This window comes from Giraffa tippelskirchi, chromosome 8, assembly GCF_054371585.1.
Source record: "Giraffa tippelskirchi isolate mGirTip1 chromosome 8, T2T-mGirTip1v1.2.pri, whole genome shotgun sequence".
NCBI classification, from domain to species: Eukaryota; Metazoa; Chordata; class Mammalia; order Artiodactyla; family Giraffidae; genus Giraffa; species Giraffa tippelskirchi.
Genome location: NC_137282.1, coordinates 107895525 through 107913851, shown reverse-complemented (window position 1 = coordinate 107913851; position 18327 = coordinate 107895525). Strand labels below are relative to the sequence as shown.

Here is an 18327-nt window from a genome sequence, read left to right as displayed (position 1 = left end):
ATTGTCCTCTTTCAAACTGGAAAAGACCTTTTAAGATAGTAAAACCCAGTGGTGGAAAGTGTTAGGAGAAAAGAACATGCTGAAATACACTGTAAGTGGGCATTAAGATTGGCAAAATATTCTTGGAAGCAATCCGGCAACATAGAGCAAAGGTGTATATCCATTGATCCAGTAATTTTATTTCACAGAATTCATCCTACATAAATAGTATTTGATATACATGATGATTTAGCTTCAAGGAAGGTTGTAATAATAAAAGCTGGAAACAAGCTAAATGTATTAATACAAAACAAGGTGTAGGTTCAATTAAAGGAAACTATGCAGCTATTAAATAGAAATATTAAATATCAAGTTTAAGTATCAGAATATTCAACATTATCGATATAAATCAAAGCTAATGTTAAATATGGTCACTAAGTGAAAGACAACAGTACCAGTCATTGTGATAAGTAACACCAACAAATCCTGCCTCCCAATTCAGATCAAGTACTTGAACCAATAAAAAATAGTGACTCTTGTTCTTTTAATTACATCTTAGGAGGAAAAAGACAACAGAAGACAACTGTCTTGCCTTGATTTTGATGTCATAATCTTGTGGAGGGAAAGGAGGCAGTGAGAATAGCTGGTCCTTCTTTGATTAAGAAAGAAGTGAGGAAAAAAGGGAAGTTTATAAAAGGTCTGAGCCCTGATCATATCCCACTGGGATGATGCTCTAAAATCCATCCATCATTATCTTTCTGTAAAAGGAAAGATGCGCTCCCCATAGCTAGGTCACTGTATAGAAGAAACCATTAAAGAAAGGCCTTTATTGAATCTATGAAATAGGTAGAGGGAAAAAAATCCCAGATAAACAAGTTTTCCATCTGTGACCAGGAATAGGAAAACCAGTAAATGGGGTAATAGGTGCCATTTCTATCATTTACTTTTATCCTTAAAACCAGGATGCAAGTATTTTTTAAACCTTTTTTAGAATGCCTGAGTGCATAATTTAATCTTACAAATAAGCCAAATAGAAATGAACTAAAAGCACTGTGTTAATCACTGATATTAGACTAGAAGCTATTTTGCAATAGAATGAACAGTATAGATGGAGATTTACCCCTATATTTATATATTTTTTCACTTGTCTGAATTTTTAATGATAAAGAAATAAAAAGTTCCTGACCATCATACACTCCAAATATACGCTAAGAACACATTAAGCAAAAGGGTTTTCAGTTATGCAAAATTTGCTGAACTCAAGGATTTTAAAGATTCCACTGCCTTTGTAATCCAATGATTCTATTTAACCTGATTCTGAGCTGGTGAAAAATGCTGTTATATGTAATAAATATAATAGATGGGTCTACAATGCGATCATGTAGTCTTTGATCACTGGTACAACATGTATTTCTTAACCTTTACAGATTATTGGCTGTATAATGAATAAATAGATAAAGTATTTGGTGGTTATTTAGGTAACAGCTCTTTGAAAATGAAAATGATCAGCTTACCTTCCAAAGTGTCGCTTTAGAGGAAGTCTTCCAATATCTTGGATAAAAGAAATCTGAGCTAAAACAGAAATTTTTAAAAAGTTTTAAACAGAAATTTCTCCAAAGAAGAATGGCCCAAAAGCACATGAAAAAATGCTTAAAGTCACAAATAGTTAGGAAAATGCAAACCATAACCATGAGACACCCCTTAAAATGACTATTAACAAAAAAACTCATAAAACAAGGTGACAAGGATGTAGACAAAGCTGTAGGAATATAAAATGGTGTTACTGCTCTGGAAAACGGTAAGGTAGTTCCTCAAAAACTTAAAAACAGCCTAACTATATGATCTAGCAATTCCACTTCTGGCTACACACCCAAGGGAGAAAGAAACTGAAAGCAAGGTCTTGAAGAAATATCTCTATACTCATTTTTGTAACAGCAGCATTATTGGTAATAGTCAAAAAAATGGAAGCAACTGTGTCCATCAAAGGTGAATGGATAAACAAAATGTGGTAAATATATATACAATGTCATATTATCCAGCTTCAAAAAGGAAGGAAATTCTGACACATGCTATAATATGGATAAACTCTGATGACATGCTAAGTGAAATAAGCCAGTCATAAAAAGACAAATATTGTATCACTGCACTAAAGTGGGGCACCAAGGGTGGTCAAATTCATAGAGCGTAGGTAGTGTTTTCAAGGGGTAGCATGGGGGTAGAAGGGAGGTGGTTAGTGTTTAATATGGTAGTTTCAATTTTTCAAGATGAAAAAGTTCTGGAGATTTGCTGCCCAACAAAGTAAATATACTTGAAACTACTGAAAAGTGAAAATCGCTCAATCGTGTCCAACTATTTGTGACCCCATGGACTATATAGTCTATGGAATTCTCCAGACCAGAATACTGGACTGGGTAGCCTTTCCCTTCTCCAGGGGATCTTTATACTTAAAAATAGTTTAAGATGGGTGCTTCTCTGCCAAGGGAATCCACCTGCCGATGCAGGAGACGGGTCTGATCCCCAGTCCAGGACGATCATATGTGCTGTGGAACAACTAAGCCCGTGTGCCACAATTACAGAGCCTGTGCTCTAGACCCGGGAGCTGCAACTACTGAAGCCTGAACACTCTAGAGACTGTGCTCCACAACAAGAGAAGCTGCTGCAATGAGAAGCTTGCGCACCGCAACTAGAGAGTAGCCCCTGCTTGCCACAGCTAGACAAAAGCATGTGCAGATACAAAGACCCGGCACAGCCAAATACATAAATAAAATAGTTTAAGATGGTAAATGTTATGTTACGAGGAAACATTTACTCAAGAACATCTAACAGCAAAGAGTCTCGCATTTGAGTCATGATCTACTCTTTCCCTTCCTCAGCTTGGGAGATACTTCACTCCAGGTGGATGCAGCCAAGAACATAGACCTTTGCCTAGTGAGTGTGGCCACCTGAGAGTTTGGGGCTCCCTTTCTCCATCTAGCCCCGAGCAAAGGATGGAGGCTCTACCCGAGGGCACAGCAGTGCAAGAACACTGCCTCCTCTTTGAACTACAACCACCCTCACCCCAATTCATTTGTAGGACAGAATGTCCACACTGGGAGAGGCCAAGCAAAGATCATCAGCGGCTCCCTTCAACTGAGCACACTCACAGAAGAGTAGCTCAGAGATTTTGCCCAGAGGCATTCTATATGAAAAGAGAGCTCTGAAGCTCTACCCAAAAGAGCCGGCTTTATATGAAACAGAATGTTGGGAAGTTCTCTTGAAACCAATAGCTCCTTTTAATTAAGACTAACAAGCAAAAGCCAGCTAGTTTACCAGAAAAGAACTAGGAAAGAGACGAGTAAGAAGAGCCCCCCGACTGGGGTCAGACCAAACCTGACACTGGCTTCAGGGTCTACACCTGCCCACATTTAACTGGGTCAGACTGTGGAGTATTTTATGCCCCTTGACACTACTGAACACAGTAGAGCAATCTGTCAGTATTAGTGAAACAGAACAGGTGGGTGTGATATCAAGTAAGGCAGACAATTTAACAAAAATAAGGGAAAGAGACAGTTACAAAGAGCCCTCCTAAAACCACTGTCATGTCATGGTGATTGTGGGCATGTCCAAAGCTGAGCTCACTGAGGAGTGACAGAAGCTTCATATTGTAGGGGGAAACAGACTTCATCAATAGTCTAGCCAAATCACTGAACAATTAATTCACAAACAACAGTAAAAACAAGCCCTAGAGAATGGAGGTGACTCAGTACCCAGAGGAGCTACAATATATTACCCAAATTAGCCCAGTTTTCAACAAAACATTGTGAGATACAAAGAAACAAGAAAATGTGATCCATACACAGGAGAAGGGTAGGTAACAGAAACTCTGAGAGGGACCAGACATTAAACTCAACAGAAAAACACTTCATAGAAAGTAGCCATTATAAAGATTTTCAAAGAACAAAATGAAACCTTACTTAAAGAAGTGATGAGAGCTATAATGACAATGGTTCATAAAATAGGGAATATCAATAAAGAGAATTGTGTTAGTCACTCTAGGCTGTATCTCGCCAGGATCCTCTCTCCGTGGAATTCTCTAGGCAAGAATATTAGAGTGGGTTGCTATTCCCTTCTCCAGGGGATCTCCCGACCCAGGAATTGAACCCAGGTCTCCCGCACTGCAGGCAGATTCTTGACCATCTGAGCCACCAGGGAAGCCCTTAATAGAGAAGGAAACTGCAAAAAGAACCAAATGGAAATCTGGACTTGAAAAGTACAATAATCAAAATGAAGAATCCATTAGAGGGGTTCAATAATAAATTTGAACAGGGAGAAGAAACAATCAGTAACTTTGAACACAGACTGACAGAGATTATGCAATGAAAGAGAAAACAATGTTTTTTTCAAGCCTTCCAACAAACACTAATGGAGGACTAGAAAAGAGGATGGAGAGAAAGAAGAAACACAAAGTGATAATGTCTGAAATGACACAGTAAATAAAGTGAAAGAAATGGGATAAAATTTGATGAATAAAAAAAAAAGTTGATGAATAAAAGGAAAAGCCAAACATCCTATTTTTGCTACATTTTATGAACCTTCTAAACTTTGCAAATCAAACTCTATGAGAGCTCTTGGACACTTACCTTTTTAAAAATCCAATATACAACACCATTAGAACTTTCAAAAAACAGCATTTTGATATGGAAAACTTGAGTTGTGATCCCGGAATCTTAACTTGTAACTAGTGGATATAATGATTCTCCAGATGATTCCAGCATGAGTAATCCAAACCAATACTTCTCAAACATCCATAAGAATCACCTGGAGAATCTCATTAAAGTGCGGATCAATTCAGCAGGTCTTGACTGAGGCCTGAGATTCTGCATTTTTCTCAAGCTTCCAGGTGATGCTGACGAGTCTTGTCCAAGAGGACTCTTATTAAATCAAACCACTTCACTGTCCCACAGCTGAGAGTGGGACAAAGAATGTGGCCAGCTGTGCCAACATGAGTTGGTGGCAACAGGGATGGAGCTGAAGGAACAGCCTGCGTGGTTAGGAGATAGGTTATAGACAGAGGAATATAGTAAATATATTTAGCAAAGTGGGAGACGGGTCCATATCCACTAAAAGGAACCAGAACTCCTGGAGAATTCTAAGTCCAAAAATAGGATGTTTTTTTGCAGCAAAGTATGAAATAATTCTGGAACATTTTGTATCAGAAACTGCTCTAAGAGTAAAGGCACAGAGTCACCCTAAAGCAGTTTGCATTGGCCAAATCTGGATCAAAATAAATAATGAGAGTGAGAAACAGCAGCTGACAAAATAAGAATCCAGACTCCATACTAATATAAACGAAAAGGGACAAGGGTGAAGCGATACCTTACAGCAGAATTTACTAACAGGAATGTAGAAAGAATAATGCCATAAGAAAATCATGACTTGCCAACTATCACAGATTCAGGAAATAATTATCAAAAGATGCTATGACTAGTGGGTGAAATTTTAATGAGAAACAGGATAGTTACATAGTCTCAGAGTGTCTCCCCACAAAACACTTAATAACTTTACATTAAAGAACCTCAGAGATAGTTATCTTACAAAATAATTAAAGTTAACTTCACCAGCATGGTATAAACAGACACTGTATTCTCCTGATGTGATGCACTGAGAACATGGCATCACTTCTGTGGTATTCCTGACAAAAACACATACCCTGTATCCACTCAGACAGATAAACCCCAATCCTCAGATAAACCGACACTGAGGGACAGTCCATTCTGTACCAATCTTATATGCTTCAAAAATGTAATGGACAGGGACCTTCCTGGTGGTGCAGTGGTTAAGAATCTGCCTTCCAATGCAGAGGACGCAAGTTTGACCCCTGGTCAAGACCTAGGATCCTACACACCACGGAATAACTAAGTTCATGCGCCACAACTACAGAAGCCCACGTGCTGCAGCTACTGAGTCTGCGTGCTCTAGAGCCAATGCTCCACAGCCAGAAGCCAGAGCGCCCAACAAGAGGCACCAGTGAGCCGCAACTAGAGAAGCCTTGTGTGCCGCAAGCAGAGAAAAAACCTGCACGCTGCAAGGAAGACCCAGTGCAGCCAAAAAAACAAGACATAATGGGCAAAGAAACAACAAGGTACCAGTCCAAACCAAGGAGACTAAAGAGATAGCAACTGAAGAGGCAAGTGAATCATCTCATCTTCCACTGGAGTTTTGGACAAGAAAGAGAATAAGTTTTTGTTGTTATTTTGCAAAGGGCATTATTAGGACAACTGGCAAAATTTGAATGAGGTATATAAATTATAAATATATATTTCAGTTCAGTTCAGTCGCTCAGTCATGTCTGACTCTTTGCGGCCCCATGAATCGCAGCACGCCAGGCCTCCCTGTCCATCACCAACTCCCGGAGTCTACCCAAACCCATGTCCATCGAGTCGGTGATGCCATCCAGCCATCTCATCCTCTGTCGTCGCCTTCTCCTCCTGCCCCCAATCCTACCCAGCATTAGGGTCTTTTCCAATGAGTCAACCCTTCTCATGAGGTGCCCAAAGTATTGGAGTTTCAGCTTCAACATCAGTCCTTCCAATGAACACCCAGGATTGATCTCCTTTAGGATGGATTAATTGCATCTCCTTGCAGTCCAAGGGACTCTCAAGAGTCTTCTCCAACACCACAGTTCAAAAGCATCAATTCTGCGGCACTCAGCTTTCTTCACCGTCCAACTCTCACATCCATACATGACCACTGGAAAAACCATAGCCTTGACTAGACGGACTTTTGTTGGCAAAGTAATGTCTCTGCTTTTAAATATGCTGTCTAGGTTGGCCATAACCTTCCTTCCAAGGAGTAAGTGTCTTTTAATTTCATGGCTGCAATCACCATCAGCAGTGATTTTGGAGCACCCCAAAATAAAGTCTGACACTGTTTCCACTGTTTCCCCATCTATTTCCCATGAAGTGATAGGACCAGATGCCATGATCTTAGTTTTCTGAACGTTGAGTTTTAAGCCAACCTTTTCACTCTCCTCTTTCACTTTCATCAAGAGGCTCTTTAGGTCTTCTTCACTTTCTGCTATAAGGGTGGTGTCATCTGCATATCTGAGGTTATTGATATTTCTCCCGGCAATCTTGATTCCAGCTTGTGTTTCTTCCAGCCCAGTGCTTCTCATGATGTACTCTGCATATAAGTTAAATAAGCAGGGTGACAATATACAGCTTTGACGTACTCCTTTTCCTATTTGGAACCAGTCTGTTGTTCCATGTCCAGTTCTAACTGTTGCTTCCTGACCTGCATACAGGTTTCTCAAGAGACAGGTCAGGTGGTCTGGTATTCCCATCTCTTTCAGAATTTTCCACAGTTTATTGTGATCCACACAGTCAACAGCTTTGGCATAGTCAATAAAGCAGAAATAGATGTTTTTCTGGAACTCTCTTGCCTTTTCGATGATCCAGCGGATGTTGGCAATTTGATCTCTGGTTCCTCTGCCTTTTCTAAAACCAGCTTGAACATCTGGAAGTTCACGGTTCATGTATTGCTGAAGCCTGGCTTGGAGAATTTTGAGCATTACTTTACTAGCATGTGAGATGAGTGCAATTGTGCGGTAGTTTGAGCATTCTTTGGCATTGCCTTTCTTTGGGATTGGAACGAAAACTGACCTTTTCCAGTCCTGTGGCCACTGCTGAGTTTTCCAAATTTGCTGGCATATCAAGTGCAGCACTTTCACAGCATCATCTTTCAGGATTTGAAATAGCTCAACTGGAATTCCATCACCTCCACTAGCTTTGTTCTTAGTGATGCTTTCTAAGGCCCACTTGACTTCACATTCCAGGATGTCTGGCTATAGGTGAGTGATCACACCATCGTGATTATCTGGGTCATGAAAATCTTTTTTGTGTTCTTCTGTGTATTCTTGCCATCTCTTCTTAATATCTTCTGCTTCTGTTAGGTCCATACCATTTCTGTCCTTTATCGAGCCTATCTTTGCATGAAATGTTCCTTTGGTATCTCTAATTTTCTTGAAGAGATCTCTCTCTAGTCTTTCCCAATCTGTTGTTTTCCTCTATTTCTTTGCAATGATCACTGAGGAAGGCTTTCTTATCTCTCCTTGCTATTCTTTGGAACTCTGCTTTCAGATGGGAATATCTTTCCTTTTCTCCTTTGCTTTTCGCTTCTCTTCTCTTCCCAGCTATCTGTAAGGCCTCCTCAGACAGCCATTTTGCTTTTTTGCATTTCTTTTCCATGGGGATGGTCTTGATCCCTGTCTCCTGTACAATGTCACGAACCTCTGTTCATAGTTCATCAGGCACTCTATCAGATCTAGTCCCTTAAATCTACTTGTCACTTCTAATGTATACTCATAAGGGATTTGATCTAGGTCATACCTGAATGGACTAGTGGTTTTCCCTACTTTCTTCAATTGAAGTCTGAATTTGGCAATAAGCAGTTCATGATCTAAGCCACAGTCTGCTCCCGGTCTTGTTTTTGCTGACTGTATAGAGCTTCTCCATCTTTGGCTGCAAAGAATATAATCAATCTGATTTCGGTGTTGACCATCTGGTGAAGTCCATGTGTAGAGTCTTCTCTTGTGTTGTTGGAAGAGGGTGTTTGCTATGACCAGTGCATTCTCTTGGCAAAACTCTATTAGCCTTTGCCCTGCTTCATTCTGTTCTCCAAGGCCAAATTTGCCTGTTATGCCAGATGTTTCTTGACTTCCTACTTTTGCATTCCAGTCCCCTATAATGAAAAGGACATCTTTTTTGGGTGTTAGTTCTAGAAGGTCTTGTAGGTCTTCATAGAACCGTTCAATTTCAGCTTCTTCGGCATTACTGGTCAGGGCACAGACTTGGATTACTGTGATATTGAATGGTTTGCCTTGGAAACGAATAGAGATCATTCTATCGTTTTTGAGATTGCATCCAAGTACTGCCTTTCGGACTCTTCTGTTGACCATGATGGCTACTCCATTTCTTCTAAGGGATTCTTGCCCACAGTAGTAGATATAATGGTCATCTGAGTTAAATTCACCCATCCCAGTCCATCTTAGTTCGCTGATTCCTAGAATGTCAACGTTCACTCTTGCCATCTCCTGTTTGACCACTTCCAATTTGCCTTGATTCATGGACCTAACATTCCAGGTTCCTATGCAATATTGCTCTTTACAGCATTGGACTTTGCTTCTATCACCAGTCACATCCACAGCTGGGTATCGTTTTTGCTTTGGCTCCATCCCATCATTCTTTCTGGAGTTATTTCTCCACTGATCTCCAGTAGCATATTGGGCACTTACTGACCTGGGGAGTTCATCTTTCAGTGTCCTATGTTTTTGCCTTTTCATACTGTTCATGGGGTTCTCAAGGCAAGAATACTGAAGTGGTTTGCCATGCCCTTCTTCAGTGGACCACATTCTGTCAGACCTCTCCACTATGACCCATCCGTCTTGGGTGGCCCCACACGGCATGGCTTAGTTTCATTGAGATAGACAAGGCTGTGGTCCGTGTGATCAGATTAGTTAGTTTTCTGTAATTTTAGTTTCAGTGTGTGTGCCCTCTGATGCCCTCTTGCAACACTTACCGTCTTACCTGGGTTTCTCTTACCTTGGACGTGGGGTATTTCTTCACGGCTGCTCCAGCAAAGTGCAGCCATTGCTCCTTACCTTGGACAAGGGGTTAGCTACTCACAACGGCCCCTCCTGACCTTGAATGTGGAGTAACTCCTCTCGGCCCTCCTGTGCCCACACAGCCCCTGCCCCTTGGGCCTGGGGTAACTCCTCTCGCCGCCGCCCCCGGCCCCTGGCCCAGCCTAGCCCCTGTCGGCCTCCTCCCCTGGCCCCTGGCCCCTGGCCCGGCCCCTGTCAATCGCTGAGCCCGGCCCCCGGCCCGGCCTAGTTCCAGTCGGCCGCCCAAGGCCCCCAGCCCGGCCTAGCCCCTGTCGGCCTCCGCCCCCGGCCCCCGGCCCCCAGCCCGGCCTAGTCCCAGTCAGCCGCCGCCCCAATAATAATTAAACTATGAATTAGCAGTAATGTATCAAAGTTAATTTCCTGATTTTGATGTATATATTGTGGTGATGTAGGAGAATATCTTTGGTTTCAGGAAGTACATGCTGAAGTGTTTAAGAATAACGGGCATCAACATGGTTCATGTTTCCTCAAACATGGTTCAGAAAAAATACATGTATTTGTGTAAAGACAAAGAAAAAAAGGCAAATATGGTAAAAATGAAACACTGAGGAATCTTGGTGAAGGATATATAAGAATTTCTTTTGTACCATTCTTGTAATTTCTAAGTTTAAAAGCTAACATAATCTGGGAATTCCCTGGCGATGAAGTGGTTAGCACGTCACATTTCCATTGCTAAAGGCCCAGGTCCAATCCCTGGTCAGGGAACTATGATCCCATAAGCCACACATCACAGTCAAATAAATAAACACGAGTATAATCTAAAATTAATAGGCAAGCACAGGCAACTCTCTGGATTCTGACTCACAAATTAAACATGCACATTATTCAAAAGTCATCTCACTCCTGCCTATAAGTATAGAATATTTTAAATTTTTAAGTATCAATATTCTTAAAAGATGAAACTCTTGTATGAAGGTAGACATTTACTCAATAATCCTCTCTTCTGATCATTCATAAGACAAACACTATCTTTAAAATTTATCAGAAGTTTTGGGACTTCCTAGCAGTCTAGTGGTTAAGATTTTGCCTTCCAATTCAGGGGGCGTGGGTTCATTTCTTGATCAGGGAACTAAGGGCCCACATACCATGGGATGTGGCCAAACAATAAAAAGAAATAAAACTTATGAGAAGTTTGATGAGTTATGTAGTAGATTATATTTTCAATATTACACAAATTCTCTGTTCTACCTTGAAGATTAGCACCACAGACATGTGAGCTAAGACTGTTAATGAAATATGGCCCTTAAGATACATGTTGAAAAAGAGAAACAACTGGTGGAAAATTGGTCCTCTTCAAGAAAGGCAGACCTCAGTAGACACATATCGGGCAAGCGGCTATCACACAGGTTGTTGGCTGTGCAGAGTCTCAGCACACGTGCAGGATTTCTCTGGTTGCAGTGGTGGGCTCAGTTGCTTCACAGCGTGTGAGATCTTTGAACCCACATCCCTGGCATTGGAAGGTGGATTCCTAACCACTGGACCACCAGAGAAGTCTCTCACTTTTTTTTAAAGCATTATTTATAATTTCAAAATTAGGAAAAACAATGTAAATATACTATTAATGGACACTATGTGTAATACTGAATCAACCAAAATACATTATCAACAAGACTGAATGAGTTAGATCTGAATATACTTTAGCATTGCTGCTATTACGGACTAAATGTTTCTGTCACCTCAAAGTCATATTTTGAAATCCTAACCCCTTTAGGAGATATGCTGGCACCCTGATTTGGACTTCCCAGCCTCCAGAGCTCCTTTGCGCTAATTTATAAAATATGGAGCTCTATGCATAAGTGACAAAAGCAAATTAAAGCTTCCTTTCATTATTATATATGCACAGAAAAAAGTCTAGAAGAATTTACACCAATCTGTGAAAAGGAATTACCATGGTTTATAGGGGACTTTTGATTTTTACTTTATATACTTCTTTCTTTTTTTTTAATCAAAAAGCAGTATTAATTCTGATTCAAAAAACAAAGGGGAAAAAACTGAGTGTCAGTGGTACATAGAAATGATTCGATGCACAAAATATAATGTTATAAAACACTACTTCTTGGTAATAATAAAAACCCATGTTATTACCTTGATTTCTCATTGGAATAGTTAGCAAAGCAAGGTATGGCAATAACTGAGTCTGGAGACACAAAGCTGGTAAGCAGAAGTCAGAAAAAAGTGCTTTTGCTGCCAGGCAATTTTCCCGATACTGTAGAGAAGAAAAAAAAAAGGTGAAATGAAAAATAACAATTTAAATATGGATATTTATTCCTACACCTAAGTTTATTATGTCACAATATATGTGGGTTTCTACACTAGATACTTTAAGAGTTTATCTCATCAGTCTTTTTTTCTGGATGCATCAAGCAGCTTGATTAGTCCTTTATGACTGTCCTGTTGTTGTTCAACTGCTAAGTCGTGTCTGACTCTTTGTGACCTCATGGACTGCAGCACCCAGGCTTCCCTGTCCTTCGCTGTCTCCCCGAGTTTGCTCAAACTCACGTCCATTGAGTAGGTGATGCCATCCAACCATCTCATCCTCTGTCTCCTCCTTCTCCTCTTGCCCTCAGTCTTTCCCAGCATCAGGGTCTTTTCTAATAAGTCCTAGTATTATCTAACAAAACACTTTATACAACTAATTCACATTTGATATAATAGCAGAAAGAACAAGACCTTAGGTAGAAGGTCCTTAAAAAAATTAAAGGATTTCTGTTTATGAGCATACACATATCATAAATTATGTGAAGATATTGTTTCTCAATAAAAGAATGTATTTTCTTCAGTTAAGAGAGGTGCAGTGTTACACTGATGGTAAGAGAAATATAATCTCTAGCGTTTAAGGACCTCACAGTTGTAGATCACTTATATGTAACAAATGCAAAATTAATACACATGCTATAAAGAGCAAAGCCAAGTCAATAAGGGACATAAATTGCTTAAAAATTGCTCCAAGAAATCCACTGAAAGATTTTTCTTAGGTGATGAATGATACTTTCATATCTTAGCCACATGAATTTAGAACTGGACAACATCTTAGAGATGACCTAGTTCAGGGGTCACAAAGTCAGATGTTATAGGAGTTAGGCTGGTAATAGAAATCAGTGCAGCAGCACAGCTGGGGACAGTGGCAGCGATCACTCCCACCACCAAGGGGCAGGTTATACTTGGCTTGAGCCAATTACAGCCATGTAAAATACGGACCAGTGTTGCCCTCTTTTTTTTTTTTTTTTTCAGGACACTCAAGAAATTCTGAAGCCAGAACTTCTTATCTGAGTTTTAACTATTAAACATGAGCAATTCATTAAAAAAAATCTGTTTGTGTTCTGTGTTGTATTCAAATTGTGAGCCACCTGTTTTTGACTTCTAAATAATCCAATCCTATACATTTATAGCTGTGGAATCAGAATCTAGAGGCATACTAGGCGAAATAACTTGTCCAGATGGTTAGAGGTAAAGCCAGGATTTATTTTCAACTGAAACAAAAATACAATTATAACTATAGGCATACCTCAGAGTATTGTGGGTTCAGTTCTAGACCACTTCAATTAAGTGAGTATCACATTAAGCAAGTCACACAAATGCTGTGGTTTTCCAGTGCATATAAAAGTTATGCCCACACCAGACTATAGTCTATTAAAGTGTGCAACATACTTTAATGAAAAATTTCTGTTGCTGTTTAGTCGTTAAGTTGTGTCCGAATCTTTGTGACCCCAAGGACTGTAGCCCACCAGGCTCCTCTGTTCATGGGATTTCCCAGGTAAGAATACTGGAGTGGGTTGCCATTTCCTTCTCCAGGGGATCTTCCCCACCCAGGGACTGAATCCATGCCTCCTGCTTAGCAAGTGGATTCTTTACCACTGAGCCACCTGGGAAGCCCACTAATTAAAAAATTGATTGCTTAAAAAATGCTAACCATCACCTGAGCCTTCATCCAGTCATGATCTTTTTGCTGGTTAAGAGTTTGAAATATTGCATCAAAGTATGACATAGACACAAAATAAGCAATGCTGTTGGGACAATGGTGCTGACAGACTTTCGTGATGCAGGATTGCCACAAACCTTCAATTTGTAAGAAATGCATTATCTGCAAAGCACTTTAATAAAGTGCAGTGAAACAAAGTAGGCCTATATACTTTGATTCCAATAAAATAAGTATATGCTTTCAAATTTTGAGTGCTTTTTCTTTAAAAAAAGCATTTAAGAAGACTGTCCTTTTAATGTTTTATCATAATTCTAAGAAAACTATAAGCCTTAGCAACTATTTCTTATTAAGAATGAAAGATCATTTTTCTCTTAAATAAAAAAAAATAGATTTCTTGGGATATAATTCAGACACCATAAGGAGTTCACTTATTGAAAATGTATAATGCTCTTTTTTACCTTTTTATTTATTAGAAACCACTGCGGTTTGTGCAAGGGTCGAAAACTTGATCCTCCTCCTTGGCAATGAGCAAATCCTCGGGCTTTGTTGGAATGTATCACACCTCTCGTAGCTATAGATGTACTATATTCCCTGAGTGAAGAGCGTGTCTAAAAAAGGAGACAAGATGTGAAATGAAGAAAATAAGAGATTTGTAAGATAGTACTTATTGGTACTACTGACTCCCCAAAAAGGCTAACCATATTTATTTACTACATAGTCTTTTTTTTCACATTCACCACAGCCCTGAACATAATAGTGCCACAAAATTATCTGAAGAAAATTCAGTGGAGACATAACCACCAAATGCTATGTGTTACTATTAATCATATGGAGGTGGTAGGAATAACTTTAAATACATTTTTGAAGTAACTGGGAAACAGGAAGAAGCATAGTATCCTTACTGAATTTATGTTAATCATAATACATCCTGATTATGTTAATTCTCTTAGGTGTGATAATGCTATTGTGGTTGTAACAGAGCAATGTCCTTATGCATGCTTAAGTAAGTGCTGCGATGCTACAATTACTTTCCAAATATTCAGCCAAAACAAGTGTGTAAAAATACAGACTAAGCAAATGTGGAAAAATGTGAAAACTGATGAACAAAAGTTAAAGGTATTCAGATATTCATTGTATATTCTATTTGTCAATAGAGTTATAAAATTTCAAAATAAAAAAAGCAATATAAAATAATTATGCAAACGCAACTGCTAAATAATAAAACTCTAAGTATATAACAGAAACTGTATCATAAATGTTTAAATGCTGGAAATATGGCTAGCATGACCAGGGAATTGAATTTTTAATTTCACTTAAATAGCCATATGTGTCTAGTGACTACTATACCAGTCAGAACAAAGTTAAAATGTTAAGAAAAATTACAAACTTTATAGTGAATAATTTCAAATTTTAAATAAATAAATTTAAAAACTATCAGAAAGTAGTACAGGGCATTGCCTGGTCAGGGAACTAAGATCCCACATGTCACATGGTATGGCCAAAAAAAAAAATGAAAAGAAAGTAGTACATTCCTTCCCTTCAATCTACTTTTCAATTTGTCAAATTTCCCAACTATGTATTAGTTTCATTATCAGAAAATAACTTTAGAAAAAATTAGTGCTATATTGACATAGAAAAAGCAGATTCACTGCAGAAGTTTCACTGCAAACACTGGTTACATGAACTTAATTTTGCAGAGTTATTAAAAAGTTAATTAAAATAATGTCACATAAGTATGCATAAAAGTAAACTTTCCTTCTCAGTTCTGAGGAAATAGTCATAAACAAAAACACTTAAGTCTTACATTCCAGTCACCACTGAGGATATCCGCAAAACTCAGAAATTCACTGGCTCTCACAAGATCATCCACTTCCGTGAAGAAATCTACGAAGTTCTGGTGAAGATATAAATTAAATAACTCTCCTGGCATGTGTGACATTTCTACTACTTCCTATAAAAAAAAAGTATATACAATTTTAGTAAAAATTCACTGGTCAAATTTATATGGACACAAATGTAAATAGTATGTATTGTGTAAATAATACTAGGTGTTATTAAAGACTTTACCTCAGGTTGAACAAGCAATGTATCCCGGTCATACTCTGATAAATGAGAAGGTAATCGAGGTGAGTCTATTTCTGTTACAGGTGCTCCTACAAAAAAAAAGTCTGGAATTATTAAAAAATAACACCATCTTTATATAGCACCTCTCATTTGAAGATTTTTCAACAGCTGATTTTTTTTAACAGTTGATTTTTATGTTTAATTCCACTTACAACCCAAAAATACTCTAAGTGCATTTTCCTGCTGTCTTTATGTCATGCCAAAGAGTATCTGACCTATCTTAGCTCTTCCTTGAAACTGAACCAAACATATGACGTTCTGAAAAATGGGGTTTTTAAATTTTAATTGTAAGATAATAAGATATTTTTTAAAAATGTGTAATGTTTTCTTACGTTTACAATATAGTATTTTCCCCAAAGCTCTGAAGAGAAAGAGGGAAACATCTTTGCCTCCAATAGCTTGGACCTCCTGATTTTCAAATATCCTATCAGTTTTTTGTCTTCGTTTTGATTTTGACAGCACAGCATCTGATTTTAAGGAAGACATTCCTTTCTTCCTTGGCTGTAAATTGTTCTTTCCTAAATAATACACACCAAAGAAACAATATTTAAAATAAAATTAAAACGTGAAAAGTAAAACTTAACATTTCAGATATAGTTACACTAAGTATTCTAGTTTAAATGCTTTTCTAATAAATAATAATGAGATATACAAACTGAGTCAGAGTCCTCTTTCAGTTACTAAACTACTAAAATGACATAAAATGTCATCTAAAAGTACGTCATGAGCTAGATTTAATCTTCAGTGACTGAAATTATGTAGTCCCACCAGAACTATTTACATATGAGTAAGCATGATCTATACAATTAATTTTTCTCCTTTAGGTTTTGTGTGTGTCAAATACATAATAAATATTGCAACAATAAAAATAAATAAAATATGACTTGACATATTTCAAATTTTCACATACACAATGACACACTCTCTAATATAGTTTTATCACCTTGGTTTCTCACAAAGGCAAGGTACTATTCCTGGTGCATGGTATGTACTAACTAATTCAGTCCTCACCTCTATCAGGGAAGAATGATTACTATACAGAGTAAAGAAATGAGACATAAAGAGGTTAAGTAAATGGCTAAGGTCATCAGCTAGTAAGTGATTTGAATCTGGGCAGTCTGGTTCTGCAAACCCTGTTTAACAACGATTCTATATTACTTCTTTACTGACTTGAGCAGTCTCCAACTTATGAATATGCCCATGTTCAAATTTCATTGAGAAATCTACTTTTAAAAATTCAGAATGCATGATTTTAGAAAACCAGCCTGGAAGAGCAGAAACACAGGATCTGGGTTTGAATCCTAGTATTATCTCATTAGGCTGGGCTGAGAATTAGATGAAAAAACATACAACTGCTAATACAGTTTCTAACTCACCCAAAAATTATTATTTCCTTCCTTCTGAAATTTCTGAGTTCAGAGCAATAATATTATAAATGGTAGTTAGGATCTCAAACTGACCCACCCCTAATTCTAGCAGTGAATCTAAGGATAATTTACATTTATGTTTCTACAGGAAGAAGCAGAATTTTTGTTTGTTGAGTTAAAATGTCAAATTCTTAGTTATTTTGAACAACAAAGATGTAACTAAGTGAATAGGTTACACTTGTGGATAGAAACTAGATTTCAGGTGGATTTTGAGAGCACCAAAGAGCTATTAATTTTTTAAGATCAATCCCTCAATGTTAAGCATCGAGTAGGTCACCTGTGAAAAGTTTTCTGATGATGACTGTGTGCCGTGCAGTAAATTATGATCATTAAGAATAAAAATTAATTCACTGCCATTAGTGGGGCTATCTCTTTACTTCAGCATGGCTAGGCACTCCTTTTATATGTTAATAAGTGGAAATATATTTGTTAAACATATCATATATAAACTAATATTAAACTCATTAACAGCTGGCCATTTGAAAACTTAATATGTGTCAAGCCCTGGAATAAACACTCTGTATTACCTCACTCTTCACACAACTTGATGAGACAGGTGCTCATATAAGAGGTGAAAAAATAAAGGCATGGAAAGACTAAGTAACTTGCACGATTAAGTCACTAAAAAGTGGCAGAGCCAGAATTTTTTCCCAGGAAGTCTCATTCCAAATTAACTTTGAAAGGTAAAGTGGCAAACTATGTAAATAAATAAGCTTTTATCTCAGATATGCAAATATATATGGTGACACGTTCATAGAGGTGTTTTTATGTACACATACATACATAATTTTATTATATTGTCTCAAAAAATATAAGTGGGTATATATCAATTTCAAGTTAAAGTATGTTTAATTTAATTCCATTTCATGAACAAGAAAAAGCTGGTCACTTATATATTACTGTGAGTGTATCTTTTCCAATTACCTGTTGAGGAAGAAAACTGGAGGCTATTTATTGCACTTCTGATATCACCAGAGCATCCTTGACAGAGAAACTCTAGAGAAGTTTTATCAGGGACAACAATTTTTCCTCCATTCTAAAATGAAACAATTAAAATATTAAAAATATGTGTTTTCTAAAACAAAAACCAAACAAACCTCTCTATTTTCTAAACTTAATGGAAGTATATTAGAATCTTTCAAATTTGCGTGCCAAAAAGCTACATGTTAAATAACAGTCTGCTTATGAAGGTACAAGTGTCAATGACACCATAGTTT

At 38.0% G+C, this 18327-nt stretch overlaps 1 protein-coding gene across 6 annotated transcripts in view; it reads right to left on the bottom strand.

Annotated features, from left to right (window-relative positions):
* RAD17 (RAD17 checkpoint clamp loader component) overlaps window positions 1-18327 on the bottom strand; it is a 41426-nt gene that overhangs the window by 1151 nt on the left and 21948 nt on the right. For all 6 annotated transcript variants that reach the window (XM_081518432.1, XM_081518429.1, XM_081518431.1 and 3 more), the window contains exons 10-16: window positions 18035-18146; window positions 16016-16201; window positions 15627-15712; window positions 15364-15510; window positions 14018-14167; window positions 11726-11846; window positions 1494-1551 (exon numbers count right to left, since the gene is read on the bottom strand). In XM_081518432.1, coding sequence (XP_081374558.1) covers window positions 1494-1551; window positions 11726-11846; window positions 14018-14167; window positions 15364-15510; window positions 15627-15712; window positions 16016-16201; window positions 18035-18146 — 860 coding nt within the window. The remainder of the gene's footprint in view (window positions 1-1493; window positions 1552-11725; window positions 11847-14017; window positions 14168-15363; window positions 15511-15626; window positions 15713-16015; window positions 16202-18034; window positions 18147-18327) is intronic.